The sequence below is a fragment of the Meles meles genome, chromosome 16 (assembly GCF_922984935.1).
Source record: "Meles meles chromosome 16, mMelMel3.1 paternal haplotype, whole genome shotgun sequence".
NCBI lineage: Eukaryota > Metazoa > Chordata > Mammalia > Carnivora > Mustelidae > Meles > Meles meles.
Window position 1 is genome coordinate 47,364,819 of NC_060081.1, and position 19,289 is coordinate 47,384,107.

At 41.4% G+C, this 19,289-nt stretch overlaps 1 protein-coding gene across 2 annotated transcripts in view; it reads right to left on the bottom strand.

The window, feature by feature from the left end:
- Positions 1-6,899: 6,899 nt before the first annotated feature.
- SNAP25 (synaptosome associated protein 25) overlaps positions 6,900-19,289 on the bottom strand; it is an 82,419-nt gene continuing 70,029 nt past the window's right edge. For both annotated transcript variants that reach the window (XM_045981339.1, XM_045981340.1), the window contains exons 6-8: positions 16,436-16,561; positions 13,005-13,149; positions 6,900-7,637 (exon numbers count right to left, since the gene is read on the bottom strand). In XM_045981339.1, the coding sequence (XP_045837295.1) occupies positions 7,569-7,637; positions 13,005-13,149; positions 16,436-16,561 (340 nt within the window). In that variant the 3' untranslated portion in view covers positions 6,900-7,568. The remainder of the gene's footprint in view (positions 7,638-13,004; positions 13,150-16,435; positions 16,562-19,289) is intronic.

Below are 19,289 nucleotides of genomic sequence, written 5' to 3' on the forward strand. Positions count from 1 at the left end.
ATGTGCATTTCTCAAGATTTATCAGCTGCTTCATGGGAATTAAACGCCCAGGTGCCTATACCATTGGCTAACTCATGCATTCTTGCATTAGCTCTCCCTCCTTCAGCATTTCCCTCTCCCGCCACTCATTCCTGCTCCCTGAAATCACACTCTCAAATTAACTACTTTGACTTCTGCCTCTGTCTGAGGCTTTGTTTTCTGAGGAACCAGCTGGTAACACCTCCTAACTCAACCTGCTGGAGGAGGAGAAAAGTACTTCCAAGGCACTCTGGTGATTCTTCCTCGTTTGAAATGAGGATTCTGGAAGAAAGTTATGTTGAGATAGTTAGTAGGGATATCTTGACTGAAGAACTGCTCATTATTCTTGGAGCTGGACCCATTATTTGTATTTAGGTGCATACATGAAAGTTCAGCAGGCAGAAATTGAAATGGGCCATTGTCATGGTCAGATCAATAGGTGTGGAAAACAAAGTGGATTTTTAGTGGGGAGGTTTAAAAGCTCTAGCCCCTTAGAGAATCTGCTTGGCCTAGATTGGAATTTTGCCTTTAATAACAGATGAGAATATGGGTTTAGGTCTCTAGGGCTTTCTATCTGCACAGCCTCTGAAAGTTTAAAAACACACACCATTAGCACTTGCCTCATCTTTCCTAAACTGGCGGTTGTCACAGTTCCTTTAAAGAAGTAAGACAGTGCCTCGGAAGACAGCAGTCACCTCCCACACCCCCACTCCCCCAGACACCCAGGATACATCTTGTGTATACTTAAGCTGTCTCTGACACACATAATTTCTTTTTCATCCCTGAGTAATCAGTCTTCTTTATCCTCTTAGCAAAGAGAATGGTGTATTTTTGTACAGAAAAGATTGGGAGGAAAGGAAAATAAAAGAAAGCCCTCTCCCCCAAGAAATACCAGTATAAATTCCCACAAGGTAGCAACAAATAAAAGATGGCAAGGAAAAGCCACAGAAGCTTCTCGAATGAGGGTGTTTGTCAAGTGCTGGTTGAGGATCCAGTTCTATTTTGAACATTTTGAAATTTTTTTTTTTTCAAATTCTGTTGTTTAGGGGTTAATGACGGTACTGAAACCCTACTGCTGTGAATAGGAGGGATTAGTTTCTCTATTTCAGGATTAAGGTCAGTCTTATCATCCACAGGCTGCCACATCCTGTCAGCAATCCTCAGTCCTACCATCATTCTGCTCACGGTTCTCAAATCCTCCCTTGGGCTGCTGGCCTCGCAGGCCCCTAGACTTTTTCTTTCAAATATTACTAAAAGGGAAGACTATTGGCATGAGTCCACTCTAAGACACATGGAGGGCTCACCCTAAGCTTTCATTTCTATGAGATTCTTCTTTTTTTTAAATATTTATTTATTTATTTTGGAGAGACAGAGAGAAAAAGAGAGCACACAAGCAGGAGGGGCAGAGGGAGAGGGAGAATCTCCAGCAGACTCTGCGCTGAGAGCAGAGGCCGATGTGGGGCTCCATCTTATGACCCTGAGATCACGACCTGAAAGGAAACCAAGAGTCTGATGCTTAACCGACAGCCCCACTCAGATGCCCCATTTCCATGAGATTCTAAAGACACAGAGAAGAGTAGAACTTCATAGTCCTCTTTGAGGTAGCGGTAGATTGACCGTGAAGATAGCCATATTATTCACCCTTCTCTTTGCACGAAGACTTTGAAGATTTCCCCAATACGAAGTGGAGTATATTTCCCTATATCTTGAATTTGAACTGGTCCTTTCACCAGCTTTGGCTGATAGACTGTGGTAGAAGGAATAACCATTTCCGCTCTTTTTGACTTTGTCATGAGAAAAAGTCCCAGCTGACTTCCTGGAGAACATGATACTACACTGTCTGCCAACTTCCAGAGGCTAAGCTGTCCAGGTGACCTGTAGTTGACTGTAGTCATGTGCGGAACCCAGCCAAGACCAGAAGAACTCCCAGCCAAACCTAGCTCAAAATGCCAAACTGCAGAACTGCAAACTAAATAAATATTTCTTGTTTTAAGTCACCATGTTTTGGGGGCAGTCAGTTACAAAGCAGTAGAAAACTACTACAGAGGGGTCCGCCATATTTTTTGGATCCTTTGTCCAGTTTGCCTTACTATCGTTAATGGTATTGGCAGCTGTGAAAACAATACATAATATGAGGAGTAGAACTATCGAGTGTACAACTCATTTGGGAATAATTCCCATTTTGGACATGAGCAATGGCAAAAGCAGTATTAATGTTCTTGACTTTAATGACCTGCTAGATGTCAGAAAGACTGGTTGAACTTCCGTGGTGAAAAATTTAAAGCACATTTCTCTACAGCAGCATCTTGGGGGAGATGCTCAGGAACTGTCATGTATCTAATGAGAATATATTGCCTGAGGTAGGGCTTCCCCAGGAGCAGAACCTGAGACAAGGATTTCAGAGAAAGTAGTTTATTTGAGAAGAGATCCCAGAAAACATAAATGGTGAGGTGGGAAAGAGAGAGAAGAAAAGGCAGCCAATAAATAGTGATAAGTACCAGGCAAGGTATCGTGTGAAGAACTGGAGATTGATTCTGCTGGGGAACTCTGGCAGATAGGGTAGAACACACAGCTCAAGGCTACCCCAATCTGGGGCCAAGGAAACTGGGCATCTATCTACTCACCAATCCCCATCCACCCTTGGTTAAGGACTGCTTCCCAGGGCATTAAAACTTTAGCAGTTCTGGTGTTCTCTGTCCCAAGAGAGAGAATTTGCAATGTTCTTCAATGCAAACAACCTTTTGTGAGTAGAGGTAAGTACTCAAGAGGATATAGGCAAGGCACAAACAGTGTCTAGTAGAAGGACGATGGGCCACATTTTTCTGAATTGCTTGTGGAGAGAGAATCATGAACTTAAGGCAGGAAGCCCACTGAACAGAGTGGTCTTGAAGCTGTGTTATGGCAAGCAGCTGCAGGAGCTAAGGATGGTGAGATAGTGAGATGGTGAGATGGTGGGTAGGAAGCATCAGCTGGGGGCTCCCCACCTGGGATTGGGACTCCTGAGTAGATACCTGGAGCTTTGGCAACTCATCCTGGAAGTAGCTGTGGGCATTGGAGTTCATTGACTTGTTAATGGTTTACTTTTCTTTAGTTTCCTTGTTTCCCAAAGTCTCCTACATTCTAGGAGATGGATTTGAGTTTCCAAATCCTAGATGGACAACTTGAGATATATGACTAACTTGCTAGAAGGTCAACTAGTATGTCAATGATTGAATGAAGAGTGCCCAGAGCAAGGACTTTGAAGTCAACAATTTCTCCTCTCCTAAGAGAATTTAACTTGATGTTCATCACTTGCACACTGTTTGCTACATCCTCTGGTTTGCATCCTTCCTCTCTGAGCCAAGGATTTTGCAAGTTTCTTCCAGACAGTGTGGGAAATAGTTAAAACTGGTGTTGACTGAGTTGCAGAGGAGGAACTCCAGGATTACTAAATGACAAGACATAATTTTTATGCTTGTTTTCTCACTCCCAACCCCTGCCTCTCAAATGAGTTCACTCTGGACATATTGCTCTGGTTACTCCAAACCTTGAAGAATTCTCTACTTAAACTTTACTTATCTGTGAGGTCTTCCCCAATCATTCTATCTTAAAATAACAGCCTGTCCACCTTCTGCCCTCTTTTTACCCTTCACTGCTTACATTTCTGTGTGACACGTACCATCTGATACACTTCATACTTGATTTGTTGGTTTATCTATCTCCCTTAGCTTGAATATAAATTCAATGAATGCTTGAGAATTTTCCCTGTTCCTTCTGCTGCCTCTTCCCCTCCACCTGCCCTGTGTACTCCCAATATTCAGAACAGGATCTGGTGTAAAAGCTCAATAAATATTACATGAATGAATGAAGGAATGAATCAAAGGTTTCACTACAACTTTTGACTAAGAAATCCAGCACATTTGTCTTTGCTGCTCTTTGTGAAGCCAAATAACTCCTGAAGTTTCCTGGCTGGTTGAACTGAGAGAAGCACAATCCTAGATTTCTCTTCTAAGCTTCCCTATAGCTTTGGAAGTACACATCTGGTTTGAGTCACACCTACATCACTTATTAGCTGAAAGGTCTTGTTCAAATAAGCTATTAATTTCTTCTTCCATACAATGAGCTAATAATCCCCACTTTGTAACATTTTTAGGAGGGTTTAATTAAGTTGACACAAATAAGGCACTTAACACAGTACCTGGGATGTAGTAGATGATCACCAAGAATGAATCTTCTTCCTTTTCTCTTAATTTCAAGGGCAGTCATCAATTGGCTGCCCAATCAGTGACATAAAGATTGGTAAAGTTAGTCAAAGGAGAGGATGGGGGAGGATGTGAAAGAAGGAAAACAAACTAGAAATGGAGAGGCCCTATCCTAGGCTGCTCCTAGGATCTGGGACCACCTTTCACCTTTTGGTTGTTTGTAGAAGGGCCATGGATGAGGAGGGCAGAAGATTTAGCCTTTCCCTAATGATTATGTTTCTAATGTACTTCCTGAGTTGGTTCCTACCCAGAGCTGATTCATTCCCAGGGAGTATGTCCTCTTTTAGCCAAAAGGAACTGACTGCATAAGAGTTGAGGTTAGACAAACACAATTATTCAAGGAAATGATTTTCAGACTGAATTATGTGATGGGCCTTAAAGCAAAGTGCTTATCTCTCGACTTTCATGTATCCAGTATGGGGTTTTAATTACTCATACAATGTGGGAAGACACCTGAGAGGAGAAGAAATTTGGGACAGAATTTTCTAATATGACTCATACATTGACCCCTTAGCAGCTCTGACATATGTAGAGAATACTTACCTACTTTCTCTATCTTCTAGAAGCCTCTCTATGACTTTAATTTTCAACAAGAAATGTATTGTTATCATCGTTCCTCAGTATAACTTCCCTGAGCATCTGGTTATGTCTAGAACTTCTTCTGAGGCTTGAGAAGAGGGTGAGGAACTGCAAACAGTTATTGAGAGTGATGAATTTGTCATCACTGTTTCCACTAACTCTTCTAGCAACCCCCCAGAACTGCTTTCAGGGGTGAAATTATCCGGTGGCTGATCAAGGCAACCAGGACAAATTCATCTGGATCACTATTATGGGGTAAAAGAGGGAGGCAGAGGAGGAGATGGAGGTGAGGGAGAGGATGGTGGTGATGGTGAAGGTGGTGGAGAAGGTGGAGGTGAGGGCACTGGTGGTGGTGGCAGGTGACGGAGGCGACGCTGGTGACCGGGAAGATGGCAGTGATAAAGATGGAGATGCTGAATATATTAGGTAAGATGAGGTAGAGGAAGTGGAGAGGGGAAGGTGGTGGTAGTCGAGGCAGTAGTGGCAGTGGTGTTGGTAGGGCTGGTACAGGTACTGGTGGAGATGATGGCGGGGGAAATAGTGACAGAGGCAGTGATGGAAAAAGTGGTGATGTCAAAAGAATTGAAAACATGTCAGCCCCCAAACTTGCACGTGAATGTTCATAGCCGCATCACTCATAATAGCTAAAGAGTGGAAACCATCCAAATGTCCATCAATGGATGAACAGATAAATAAAATACGGCATCCATACCATGGACGTTATTTTGCCATAAAAGGGAATGAAGCTCTGTTACATGCTACAACATGGATGGACCTTGAAAACATGCTAAGTAAAAGAAGCCAGACACAAATCCATCACATACTGTATAATTCCATTTATATGAAATGCTCAAGAAGACAAATCTATATAGACAGACATAAATCAGTGGTTGCCTATGGCTGGAGGAAGTGGGATGGGAGTGACTGCTAATTGGTATGGGCTTTCTTTTGGGGGCATTAGAAATATTCTAAAATTTGATCACACAACTCTGCCAGGATACTAACAACCACTGAATTATATACTTTAAGTGGGTGAATTGTATGGTACATCAATAAAGCTGTCAAACAAGTGGGGGGCAGCAGTGGTGTAGTTGTGAAGGGTTCACTTTTGGTGCTGGGATTGGATTTTGGAGAGAGGAAGGAAGAGTTGATCGATACCTGATAAACCTAAATCTATGTAGGGTCAAGGTCTCAGTACCACAGATTTTTTTTCCATAGATGTTTTCTTCTATCTTCTGGAAAACTATATTTTCTCCCATAGCCAACACTGAATCCACACACAGATATTTCTGAATGAAGCCAAGTGTCACCTGCCATTGGAATTGTGTCTAAAAGAGACATCTTTTGCTTTTTCCACACAGTGTTCTTAGCACACAGAACTGCCTTCTCAGGAGCAAGGGGAGAGAGTGGTCAGACTTCCTCTTTTCACGTGAATGCAAAATCAGACGGAGTCCATGAAGAAATTAAAGCAGACATCTGGGGTCTATAATTTTTAATAATTTTAAACTAGCTACAAAATGTCAATCACTTCACAAACCGACAGAGGAGACAAGAGGAATTTAATATTACATGCTGTAATGATATTTATCTCACAGTTTATCTATATTTCATTCATTTATATTATTTTTTAAAGATTTTTTTATCAGCTACTAAATATCTCAGCAATTTGGTGTGCATAGCTCTAGATTAAGCAACAGAGAATCGTACTGATAACAAACCACAGGGGGAAATGGTGATTAGTAAGAGTCAGCCTTATAAAATTTACATCTCCACACGGTTTCACAGCAAGATTGCTTTCTCAAAAACACAGCCTTCAAAAGCAGCAAACAAACCCTATATTACATTCATTTGACATAGTTCAGCCAAACGTCTACTTTGCTGGAAATGATTAAATGGTGAGTGTGTCAAATCCATCTTTTTTTAAAATTCTTTTTTTTTAAAAAAGGATGATCATGATTAGTAAGTCTATATATTGACAGAAAGAAAGTGACACTACTTCAGTTTTGCTGGTAGAACTTAATCTTGACAGTGTCTCAATACTGAGCATGCTTTGTTGTTTTGTTGTTTCTGTTGGTGGTGGTGGTGGTGGTGTGTGTGTGTGTGTGTGTGTGTGTGTGTTCTCATCAGTATGCTACTGTCATGGAAAGATTTTGTTTAAGTAGGAATCTAAAAATCTATTTAGTTCTCATGCATAAATGCATAAATCACATCACTTTTAGTGCAATGCCTGTAATGTAATTCCACATTGTCTAATCATGAAATCATAAAGACAGATGACAGCCATGAGGAACCAAGGACAGCAAATTTTGGGAGTTTCAGAGCCTGACACCCAAAGAGAGGACAGTGGCAGTAGCTCTGTGGAATGTCACAGTTTTACAAGAAAAATACTGTGTATTGAAAGAATCAACAGCACATTGAGCATTCCTAAATTGTTGTCATTCAGCAAACACCACTGAGGAGAGAAAAGGAAAAATGAAACCCAAGACATCTTATGTAGGGAGTTAGAGCCACCAAATGACTATTATATACAACCTTTGGAAAGAAAGAGACTCAGAAAGAACAAAAGACACATAAAAGTGTGGGGAAGCTGATGAAAGACACAAGACAACATTCACAATGGGGGTGAACTGATGTGTGTATGTGTGCAGACCTACTAGGTAATACGATGAGAAAAGCATGAAGGTGTTATCTTGCCCAACAGCATTTGGAAGAGAACACGGGTTGACACCTTTAACCACTCCCCAGCATCTTTGTTGCACGTTGGTTGGCCTCATCAATTCTGGTTTTGTTGGAATCAGCCTAGAAAAAAGGGAAGAAAACAGAACTCAGGTTACCTTTGGACATTCTGTTCTTCCTTCTGGGTCTATTCAAATGCCCCCTTCTTGAGTGAAGGCATCTTTAAACTTCTGCCAGAATTGACCCTCTCTTCTTCCGTGATCCCAGAAACATTGCTTGTGGTTCTATCTGGACATGATCCTACATCCCAGTACTCATGACTGTTTCACCCTGCCAGAGAACACCCTTTTGAGGACAGGGTTATATCATTTATCCTTCTATCCTGGAATGACACCCAGTGACGTCTCTGGAAGGCATTCACATCTGTGGATTGAGTTAAATTACCATCATTTATGCAGTTAGGTTTAAATCACGGCTAACTTATTACCAGTGTCACGTTGGGCCATTTATATAACATGTTGGGGCCTTGGCTTGCTTGTTTCATGGCTGGGACAAAAAAGAATCCTGCTAACAAGCATGAATGTCTATTATATCCCATTCATTCAACCTTGACATCAAGATTGATATTAACTATGAGGTGTATATTATTATTAATTCCTTTGTCCAAATGAGGAAACCAGGCAGCATGGAGTCAGAGTCCACCTAGTAATCACAATGTTAATTATTATAGTACTTAGGTCTGCTGTGAAAATGAAATGAGTCTGTACATATAATGTGCTTGGAATAATTTCTTGCAAAGATAAAGTGCTCAATATATTTTAAGTTGCAATTACTGTTATTGAGTGAAAACTCGACTTGTTTTCAGGATGTTTAATAATTTTAAGCTCCATTTCTAAAGACTCACTCCCATGAGTTTGACAATTGGCTGGCTTGTTTACTTACTTGCTTGCTTATTGATTTTTAAGGAGGCTCCATACCCAACTGGGGGCTTGAACTCACAAACCCAAGATCAAGAGCCACATGCCCTACTGACAGAGCCAGCCAGGTGCCACTTACCATTTGTTTGTTTTAACAAGAGCACTTTTACCATAATTTTGTGCCTTGACTGATCTCACTCTTTCTGTCACCTTTTTCTGTATATGCAGCATGAAACCCAGAGCTGCTACCAGGATAGACTTTTAAACCCCAGAAAATGAACTATTCCCAACACCACTGAGAAAGGTGAGTGAGCAAGCAGAGACAAAGATGAAGTTTCTGTTTATGCTGTTGTTTTTGTCTTATCAAGACTCCTAATGGTATTTGCCCCTCTCTAGCCTGGAAAGAGGAACATGAAGCTGAGAGGCAGGATAAGGAAACTGAACTGCTTTTTTATCCACCTGCATTTGTTAATGATTACTGATTTTGCATTTACTAGGGTGCTTGGTGCTTTCCAATCTCCACCAAGCTGGATATACTTTATTCAGTTTAATTGTGAATTCCTAGCACATCTAGAGTTATCTATATTCAACTAGAAATTTGCTAAGTTAAAATAGAAATATTGCTATATTATTTATTATTCTGAATTATCTGGCAATGTTTCCTACCATCTATTTGGATAATCAAAAGTTAACTTTCAAAACAAGTTAAGATAGAGCATTAATTTTCCTTGATTGTTTTGATCTATAGATTCATATTTTGGACTCTAGGTTCCTGATTTGGAAAATAAGTATTCCCTCCAATTTTATGTGGTTCTTAACTCTTCCTTCTTTAGCTATAAATTCTATCAGAAATAATGATACTTTGGTGTAAAGGAAAATTCTAGGCTCAGACCAATGTGAAATGTTTCTGCAGATGGAATTATGCTATTTTTCCAGGCTGAATACTAAGGAAAGTTCAAATGGGGGGGGGGGGGGAATCATTAATTTAAAAATAGATGGCACGTCTGGAAATGAGAATTCTAGAAACTTTTGCATTAAGAATACATTGGTGAGCATTCACCTGGTGGCAGAAGGGGATATTTTGAAGTAGAGCATGAGATTATTCTCTGGACATCGTCAAAGGATCTAAAACAGACCTATGTTCACTGAAGATCTGCGATTTCCACCTAAATTTTCTCTGAAGCATATAAAAATTCAAGCCCATATACCTTATGCAATAAGTACTACATCTTTATTATGTAACAGAAATCGCATCTTTTAGGAAAGAATCCTGAGGTAAGCTTCTTTTAGATGTCTCCCTGGTATTTGGAGAATGCCTCTGTGTTCATTCTTTTTATATGCTTTAGGACTGTATTTATGGAATATACCCCACCCCTGTTTCCATATTTCTATTTGGAGAATCTTAAGCTCATTGGCATACCCAAGATATGCCACATGATTTGCCCTTGTGAGAAAGCAAGGATGATCTCCACAGAGCCACTAAGAGAGTCAGAAGGAGATCATTAGCCCATCCTTCTGAACACTCCGGAAATCTTAACTTCAGACCACGGCAGGTAGCTTTTAGGTCCCTGCTCAGAATTCCAGAAGTGGTTGCTTATTACCCTACATGGTAGCCCCATTCTCATCTGAGGTTTGAATTGTTCCCTTATTATCTTTCGGATGAAGAAATCAGGTCACGAAGCTGGTGAGCAGGAGGAAATGCCACTGGAACTGAAGATCTTAGTTTTCAGATGCTGGTTTCCTCATTGATAGAATTCAAAGGGAGGCTAAATCTTCAGCCTCACTGTATTTCAACATGTGTGTGGCATCCACCACTGACAACTTTAAAATTGAAGTTTGAACATGACTACTTCCTGAACAACATAAAGCAGGTAATACGGCTTACCCCATTTTAGTTTTCTGAAATTATACCATTTCAACCTTAGAAGACTGTACACATATACACCTTAAAGCAGAAAGCAAGGCTTTTAAATAGACAAAGTAATTTCTGGACAGTCCATGGGGATGTATTAAAAATTATATTGTTTTGGACTTCCAAAACTTTACTATCAATCCAAGTGATGAGAGAGGATGATGACTGATGAGGTAGGTTGAAGATTATTGTCAGGGGGCTATGAGAGAATATGGGAGAAACATCAGAAGATTCGCTTTCTTTGTTTTTGTTTTTTTAAGTTTTTAGTCATTTACTTATTTGAGAGAGAGAGAGGACAGAGAGCATGAGCAGGGGAAGGGGCAGAGAGAGAGAATCCCAAGCAGCCTCTGCACGGAGCATGGCTTCTGATGAGGGTTCAATCCCACAACCCTGAGATGATGGCCTGAGCTGAAACCAAGAATTGGATACTCAACTGACTGAGCCACCCAGGTGCCCCAAGATTCTTTTTATTCTTAGACTGTGAGCCTAATTTACTGTTAGAGATGCAAGAGAAGTTTGATCACTGTTTCCTGTTCAATGATCACTGTTTGATCACTGATCACTCTTCTCACAAGTGAGAACTTACATGAGAAATTTGAAATCTATTAAAAACTGGGCAGCTCATAGGACATGTATCATTTGTGCCAATGCTGGGTTGAAATGGACTCTACCCAATCATGTTCAGATTCTGATTTTGGAGCTAAGACAAAGGCTAGGTATTCAAAGGCAACTAGACCCCTCTCTCACTTCTTAAACAATTCAGGACTTCAAGAATGACACAAACCATAACGGCTATTTCCCATCCACTTGCCTGACTTCCAATTACACATCATAGCTGCATACGTTTTTGCCCTTGTCGTAAATTGGGCCCCCCTGAATGTTCTCTTCCCAGAGAAGAGAACTAGAAATGCAAAGGCAGAACTAAGATGCCACTTGCCTTTCCAGGAACACTTTTTTGTGCTGAAAGTCCTACTCTATCAATAAAAATTTGACCCCTCTCTCTTAGTAAAAGTACTCCTTCTGGAACTCTAATTGAGTGAGAGGTACATTATCTCCCTACATCTGTGAGTAAATTGGGTCCATTGACAGAAAGTGAGTACTTCTTGTTTTTTCAGATCATTTTCCTGATGGAAGATGGTTCTCCAATTGTTTCTTAGCTCTTTTTCTGGGCCATAATGGGTTAGGTCAGCTTGTGTTGGCTCCAGTGCTTTTTGAAACTCTCAATATTGTCCTACAATCTATTGATTTGTGCAGCTTTAAAAGCTTTAGCATACCAAAGTCTCTTAACAATGATAAGTGTGTCATGACTTGTTAAAGTAAGCAAAGCACAAGCTTTTTGCCAGCAAACACTGACATTTGTGTAACTCAGTATCGATCAGGCAAAATATTATGCGATCAGATATTTTTAATAGGGAACACATAGAACACAATAGGGCAAAGCGTTTCCTTTATGTTTGCTCTTTCCTTTTTCAAGTCAGTGGAGGATTCTTGGGTACCAAGAAACTCAATGTTTACCCTTAGGATTCAAAGCATCCTTCTCTGCTCACTAAAATGGAATGAATTGTTAAAAAAAAACTCAGGGTTTTAGGCTCAAAACTTCAGTATCTCCCAGGACATAAACTCATACAATGTAAGATTAGCCAACTAGAATTGACTATAGATGCACAATTACCAACAAAGCTCTAATGTATCTATTTCTTCCTGTTGGCATTTTGACATCTTAGATTATAAGCAATATTCAGGACTCTACTGATTCGGGAAGCAGCAGAATACAAGATCATAGAAAGTATGTCAGATTTACGTAATGTGGAATATCAGGTTTTGGTGTCCCAAATCTTTTTATAAAGGCTATCCAGTGTTTCTTTCGGTTCCTTTCCAGTCTCAAGTCCCTAAACCCACCCCTTCCCATTCCGTCCTCTTCACTTTTCCTTATGCCTCTTGTTGACACCAGGGGGTTTTGTCTTAGAGCCACATCTGGTGTCCTTGTGTGAACTCAACTTCATCAGACTACGCTTTCTATTCTGAGATCTGGACATGTGAACTGTTGAACTGGAAATGGAATCTGGGCCTTTTTGAACTATCATTAAAGTGCTGGCATTTATAAAATCAAAGCTTATATTCATCTTCTGGTTAAACTAAAATAAGTATTCTTTCCCTTATTTCCTGATTCTATTCCTACATCATCTCTTGACAAGCTCCTAACCGATCTTCAAGACTGGATTTGATTTTTTTTGGAGATTTTCCCATTGCTTAACTCTTGAAATCTTTCCTCCTCTAACCCTAGTTAGCATTTTATGTGTGGCTCTCTTGGCGAATTATCTTTTGTGTGGCAGTAAATTCAGCTAGAAGCTCACTGCCTCCTGTAGGCTGTGAGTTTCTTAGCAGTGGGGATGATGTCTTTCTCATCCTCATGTCCTTTGGAGCCTAGCTCAAGTCCCGAAACAGAGGTGCCTCTGAAGAAAACCTGCTAGATTAAATTCTACCTTCTTATGTACTTATATGCTGTGAATTTTTGTCTAGGAAAATAAAGGGGGAAATTTCCACCTATCAGGATGCCTGAATCCCATGTCACAGTTTGAGGGACTTACCATGCTGTTTATCCCAGTGGTATTTCAGAAGAAGTAAGGAACAATGGAAACTTACTGACTACCACAAGCTTACCTTCTCCATAATCCTGTCGATCTGGCGATTCTGTGTATCGATCTCATTGCCCATGTCTAGGGCCATGTGACGGAGGTTTCCAATGATACCGCTCACCTGCTCCAGGTTCTCATCCATTTCATTTTCTCGGGCATCATTTGTTACCCTGGTAGTCAAAATGCAATTTTTTAGCAGATAGAAAATGTGAAAAAATTCAAATACTATGGACCCAAAGCTCAGGGAAACTCTGGAGACCCGTAGGTATCAATCCCATGCATTTTAATTTCTGTTCAATATGAGTACATTTTGGCTTTCATACATTAGAAAATAATTTTTATTTATTTAATTATTTATTTAGTAGGCTCCAACACAGGGCTTGAAGCCATGACCCTAAAATCAAGACCTGAACTGAGATCAAGTCAGACCCTTAACTGACTGAGCCAACCAGGTGTCCCTAGAATATAATTTTAATATCTATCTATATCCATTTATTTATTTTTGGTGGGCAGGGAAACAAAATTTATTGAGATAGCAAAATGATAGTACAGAGTTCTCAGGGAGGAATGGGACCTAAAGGGGTTTGCCCTTGGAAAATAATTTTTAAATATCATTTCTGAACCCTTGACTTTCTATTTTTAAAGAAGGCACATTAAATAGATTAATTTATCTATTTCTCTCACTTGCACCAGCATGTCGTTTCCTCTCTATGATCATATGTTTATCCTAATTTTCATTTTTTAAGAAAAAAATTATTTTAGTTGAGAGGATTGGGTCAGGGAATGAAGATGGAACTACTTAGAAACTGTATTTTTCTTTCTGAAATGTCAACCAAAGTCTCCAAGAGTTAAATTGAGAATGAAAGAAAAGTCTTGTTGTGTTAAGTCAGAGAATTTCTTTGCTCAACTTCTTTCCCATTTGAGACCAAAATCGCTGGGAAGAGTAAGGATAATTACAGTCTGCCCCTTAATCAGCCCCAAACGGAGGCTATTTATTCAAGCCCCAAACGGAGCTATTTATTCAAGATGATTTCTACTTGGGGCACCTGGGTGGCTCAGTGGGTTAAAGCCTCTGCCTTTGACTGGGGTCATGATTCCAGGGTCCTGGGATCGAGCCCCACATCTGGCTCTCTGCTCAGCAGGGAACCTGTTTCCTCCTCTCTCTCTCTCTCTCTCTGCCTGCCTCTCTGCCTACTTGTGATCTCTATCTGTCAAATGAATAAATAAATCTTTAAAAAAAAAAAAGATGATTTCTACTTGCCCAGATTTCATTGCAGTGGGGGGTGGGTTGGTGGCATTGTGAATAGGTGATTTTGTAGGAAAAAAATGTGACAAAAGATTATTTTTCCAGTTTGGGAAGGAAAGAGTTGGCTCTCGAACTGCCTTAGCACCTTGCCATTTTTTTCACAGCTCAGCTTGAAAGTTAAGAAGGTAATGACTCTTTATTGCAAGTGGTAAGTACTCATTCTAGGATGTTCTGGCTAAGTAACATTTCCCGCTGCAGATGGTGATAGGCTAAAAATGTTCAGAGGGGTTAAATCCCATCCCCCATGGTAACTCCCAGTGTAGACTGGCCCACAAAGGTTTTAAAGCAGCCTAAACCAGGAGAAATTAAAGGGGAACTTCTTAGCTTTCTTACCTACGAGAAAAGCTTATTTAAATGACTATCAACAGCTAAGGCATACTTCTGGTTCCATGATTCTCAATGCTGATTATATATTAGAATCACCTGAGAAGCTTAAAGAGCCCAGAAGCTTGGGTCTCACTTTTTTTTTTTTTTAAGATTTCATTTTTTATTTAAGAGAGGGAGAGAGAGAGAGCAAGTGAGCACGTGAGTGGGAGGAGGACCAGAGGGAACCCAGTGGGATTGGGGGGCACCCCAGGACCCCCGGATCCCAGGATTATGACCTGAGCCAAAAGCAGACATTTAATTGACCGAGCCACCCGGGTGCCCCTCAGTACTGATGTTTTTAAAAAACAGCCTCAGGTCATTTCAATGTGCACCCAGGACTGAGAACCTTTGGTCTAGTTTCCCAGCGAGCAGATAGAAACAAGAATAGAATTGTCATCTGTGAGGCCTTATGTAGCTATCTGGACTTAATACCTAAGTGACCATGACCTGTTACTTGAATCTGGGTTATTGGCTGGTAACATCAGCCACGATGGCCCAGGGATAGATAGATATACATCTCTGTACTACTCAAGCCACTAGGCACTCTAATCACTGCTGAGTCATAGTAGTAGTCTCGAAAAAGGGATAGGTTTTTTAATTTTTTTTTCTTTTTAACAGGAATATTTGTCAGTATTTCCTCTGTTTTCTAGTTTCCCGAAAACTGATTTCTGGGTAGGCAGATTTGTGTAATTTGAGATTTTTTAAATAGGTCCTTAAGTTGGCTTTTGCTTCCAGGTCCCACAGGAAATCAGAAGTCAGGGATGCTTGTTATTCTGTATTTGTCTTCCCAGCTCCGTTCTCTGACCTGTTTTGCTCTCTGCCAAGAGATGCTGACCTCTCTTAACTGCATCACCCAGATTCTCTTAATGCTCAGGCTTCCAGTAGGCTTTGGCAGATGTCCAGTGAGATATTGGAGGGCAAGAGGAAAGAGGAATGGGGGCATTTATTTCCCTTTCTCATTTCCTGCTGTTTTGCAACAGCTGCATTTCTCTGTAGCCCCTCCCCCACAGTGGTAACTACTGTCGGGTTCTGATAACAGAAACTTCAAGACTCTTCCTGCTATTGCTAGTCCACAAAGGCTTTACCATCGCTTGTTATCAACCTGGCCCACACCTCTGTAAACAATGTCTTTAATAAGTTCTGTTCAATTCCATCTATGGAATGAGACACCTGTTTACTGCCACATCAATGCCGGTCACGGTCATGTGACTCCCTTTGTCTGATGAAACTGGCAAACCGGACAAGGCTTGATAAGTGCTTGTATGTTGGAGCCTGCCCCTTTGGAATGCTGCCACCAACATGGGAGAAGCCAGGGCTCTTTGCTGGAGGAACCACACGTGGGAGAGAGTGGAGGCACCCTGCCCTAGCCAACCCTGAGACGAGTGCCTGAGACTATCTAGGGCCATCGTGCATCCTCCTGCATGGAATGAGGCAGCCCAGGAGGGGCTCTTGGCAGAACTGCCCATCCAACATACACATTCATAAGTGGCCAGTAAAATGGTTGTTGCTTTAAGAACCACCCAGCTAGGGGCGCCTGGGTGGCTCAGCGGGTTAAAGCCTCTGCCTTCAGCTCAGGTCATGATCCCAGGGTGCTGGGATCGAGCCCCGCATCGGGCTCTCTGCTTAGCGGGGAGCCTGCTTCCTCCTCTCTCTCTCTCTCTGCCTGCCTCTCTGCCTACTTGTAATCTCTATCTGTCAAATAAATAAATCAGAACCACCCAGCTAGGGGTGATTTGTTACTTAACCATGGACAACGGCTACAGGGCTGGCTGCATGCGGCTCACCTCCGAATGAAGCCACCACTGATGGCCATCTGCTCCCGTTCATCCACCACACGAGCAGGTTGGCTGGCCACCACGCCGTCCTGATTATTGCCCCAGGCTTTTTTGTAAGCATCACTTGATTTAAGCCTATGCAAAAAAGAGGGTGAGTGACAAGGCAAAGGAGTGGAGCATCAAGCTCACAACAATGGTCACCTCTTCAAGCGAAGAACCGAACCAAGCAAATGGGTTTTAATTCGAGGCATCAGAGAATACCGATATATCATGATCTGGACCCAAACAGTTGGCCACCACCATGCCTCAGCTACTCAGCATTTCATTTCCAATCAAGCCAATTGCAATTGTCAAGACTGCAACCTTTGCCCAAAGGTTGTTCTTGTTTTGGTCTGTTTTTGCAGTTTAGTTGGATTTAAGACAAGGATTAAGGTAGCTGGAGGACATTCAGTTCTATTTCAGTGACATGGTTATATTTTGAGACACAAAACACACAGAAAAACATACTGGCAGACAGACACATAACAAGACTGCCAAGTAGAGTGTGTACATCACACCACAGCAACACACTGTTACCAAGAAAAACATACTCGACCAAGTTTTGACACACCATCATGCAAAGATTCCCTGTTTTAATTTTTCCCCCAATGAATGTGCAGAACTAACTCTTCCAACTCTGCATGAAGGACATAAAGGATTGGTGGTTGGCCAAGGGTGGTGGTCTTTGAGTTGCCTCGAGAGTGATTTGAATTAGATAATATATCGGTACTTCCAAACAGTCACCATACATCTAGTCGATGTACAAACCTTTGTCCACAGAGACAAAAAGTAAAAGAGGCATAGTGAAATGAATGCAGGAAAATAGAAGAGAGAACAAGCCATCTAGCACCAGAAAAGGAAATCCCTCTACGTCTTCTTCATGCACCAGCTACAGGCATGAGTAAAAAGTGAAGCATTCTCATTTAAGCCAAACTACTCCAGAAGTTGGCCATTCTCGAGAAAGGCACTAGCAGGACAGTAATAGCCTTCATGTGGAATTGAAACGCAGTTCAATAGCTTCTTATCAGGCTGGGGGACTGGGTGGGAGTGTTTACCAACTCCTATTTCAAACTATCCTGGGATGTGGCAGGGGAGAGTGGTCTGGAACTGCTGTGGTCTCCACGGGCCATATTTCACTGAGCTGCCTTGGAGACAAACTTAAAATCCAGGCATACCTGTTGTGCCCAATAGAAACATGTGCAGCATATTTTGGTGGGTGTGTTGTAATTTAAGGCAATCAAAGATGTTTTTAGGTTCTTTGCATAGTAGAAACCACATTCTTTTCAGTCCAAAAACAAGAGAACTTCCTGTGGTCCCACTTTCCTATTTTCTCTTATAAGACACCAGAATTTACGCCCACCCCCCCTTTTTTTTCTTACACTGGAGGATCACAGCCATCTATTATAAACTGGCTCTAATACTAATATTTGCAGATTGGGGACCAAGTAACCCTGGAATAAGCCGGAAAATTGTACAAATGGAATTTCAGCAACTCCCACAATCTAGTGTATAATGCCACAGCCCTCGGAGCAGTCAGAATTGACTCTGCTAAAGAGCCACAGGGCCACTCCGTGGGACAGGATCCAAAAACTAATTTAATAGAGCTTAGAGTCTGGCTTTGTTTTCTTTCCGACTCCCCATTCCCTCCCTTCTCACATTACAAGAAGTTATCTGGACCTCGTGAGGTTTTCTGCTATGTAAGATATCTGGTATACCATCTTTGGCAAAGTCAAGGGGGTGGGAAATTTTGCGTTTCTGAAAGAAGGCGAATCACTGCACCCACAATGCTGCACATAGACTCACAGAACTGCCGTACATCTACCATAGTCCTTTGAAACATGCCGAGACAGGGCAAAGCCCTCACAGAGTCTGGGGCACCACCAGCCACTGCATTGTGACACATGGTTTTTAAAGCATTATTTACACACAATAGGGAACACTTCACTCAAGCTTTGAAGCTCAGTTAGGGTCTCTTGTGCCAACTACTACGTGGAATGCATAGGGGCCATGATTTCATCTGAACTTTAGAATCCATCCTGGGGCGGGGCCTGCCTCCATGCCTTCTCCACACAGTGGATGAATGGGGAAATCGTGTCTGTGGGAATTCATCACAAGACAGGTGGAAATCTCACCTGGGGGGCAAGCGGCCACGGAAAAGGATATACAGTTAAGTCTTGACTAACTGGAATGCGTAGCCATGAGTCATTTTGGTGAATGGCACAACTTTCTTAATTAACAGTGGGCCATGGAAGAAAATTAGGTTTCAGGGGTGATTGCTGAACATCTGTTAGATTCTCAAGACACTTTCCTGCCTTACAGTCTTAGGGTAGTGAACATGACCGAATTTTTCCTTGGTTATGGTTTCACTTGATGTGCCTGATGGCCTTTCCTCTGAGGATCAACCCTTATTGTTTGGTCCCCATAGGTGTGGAAGTTACAGGATGTAGACTGAGTGATAGAAAGCGAACTGCCTAGATTGCCCTTCAAGAGAAACCATTTTAAGTCCCCGACATGATCCCCAGCCCTTTGTTCAACTGTCTCTTTTTACTAACAGTGGAAGGAAGCAAACGTATAAATACATTTGAGAGTTCCAGTCAGCTGGATTCCAGTTAATCAGGCTTTACTGTAGATCATTCTTTTAAAACAGTTTTAAATTTATTTGTACATCGAGCCCCTCCCCCTCCTAAACAGGAAGTGGGATATTTTAAATCAGCCTCAAAGTTTAAAGGATGTGAACGGTCGTATAATCAGCTAGAAATGACATCAATTGCTGTTCTAAAAGCTAGGATCAGGAGAGCTTTTAGGAAAAAGGCTTCTGTTCAAA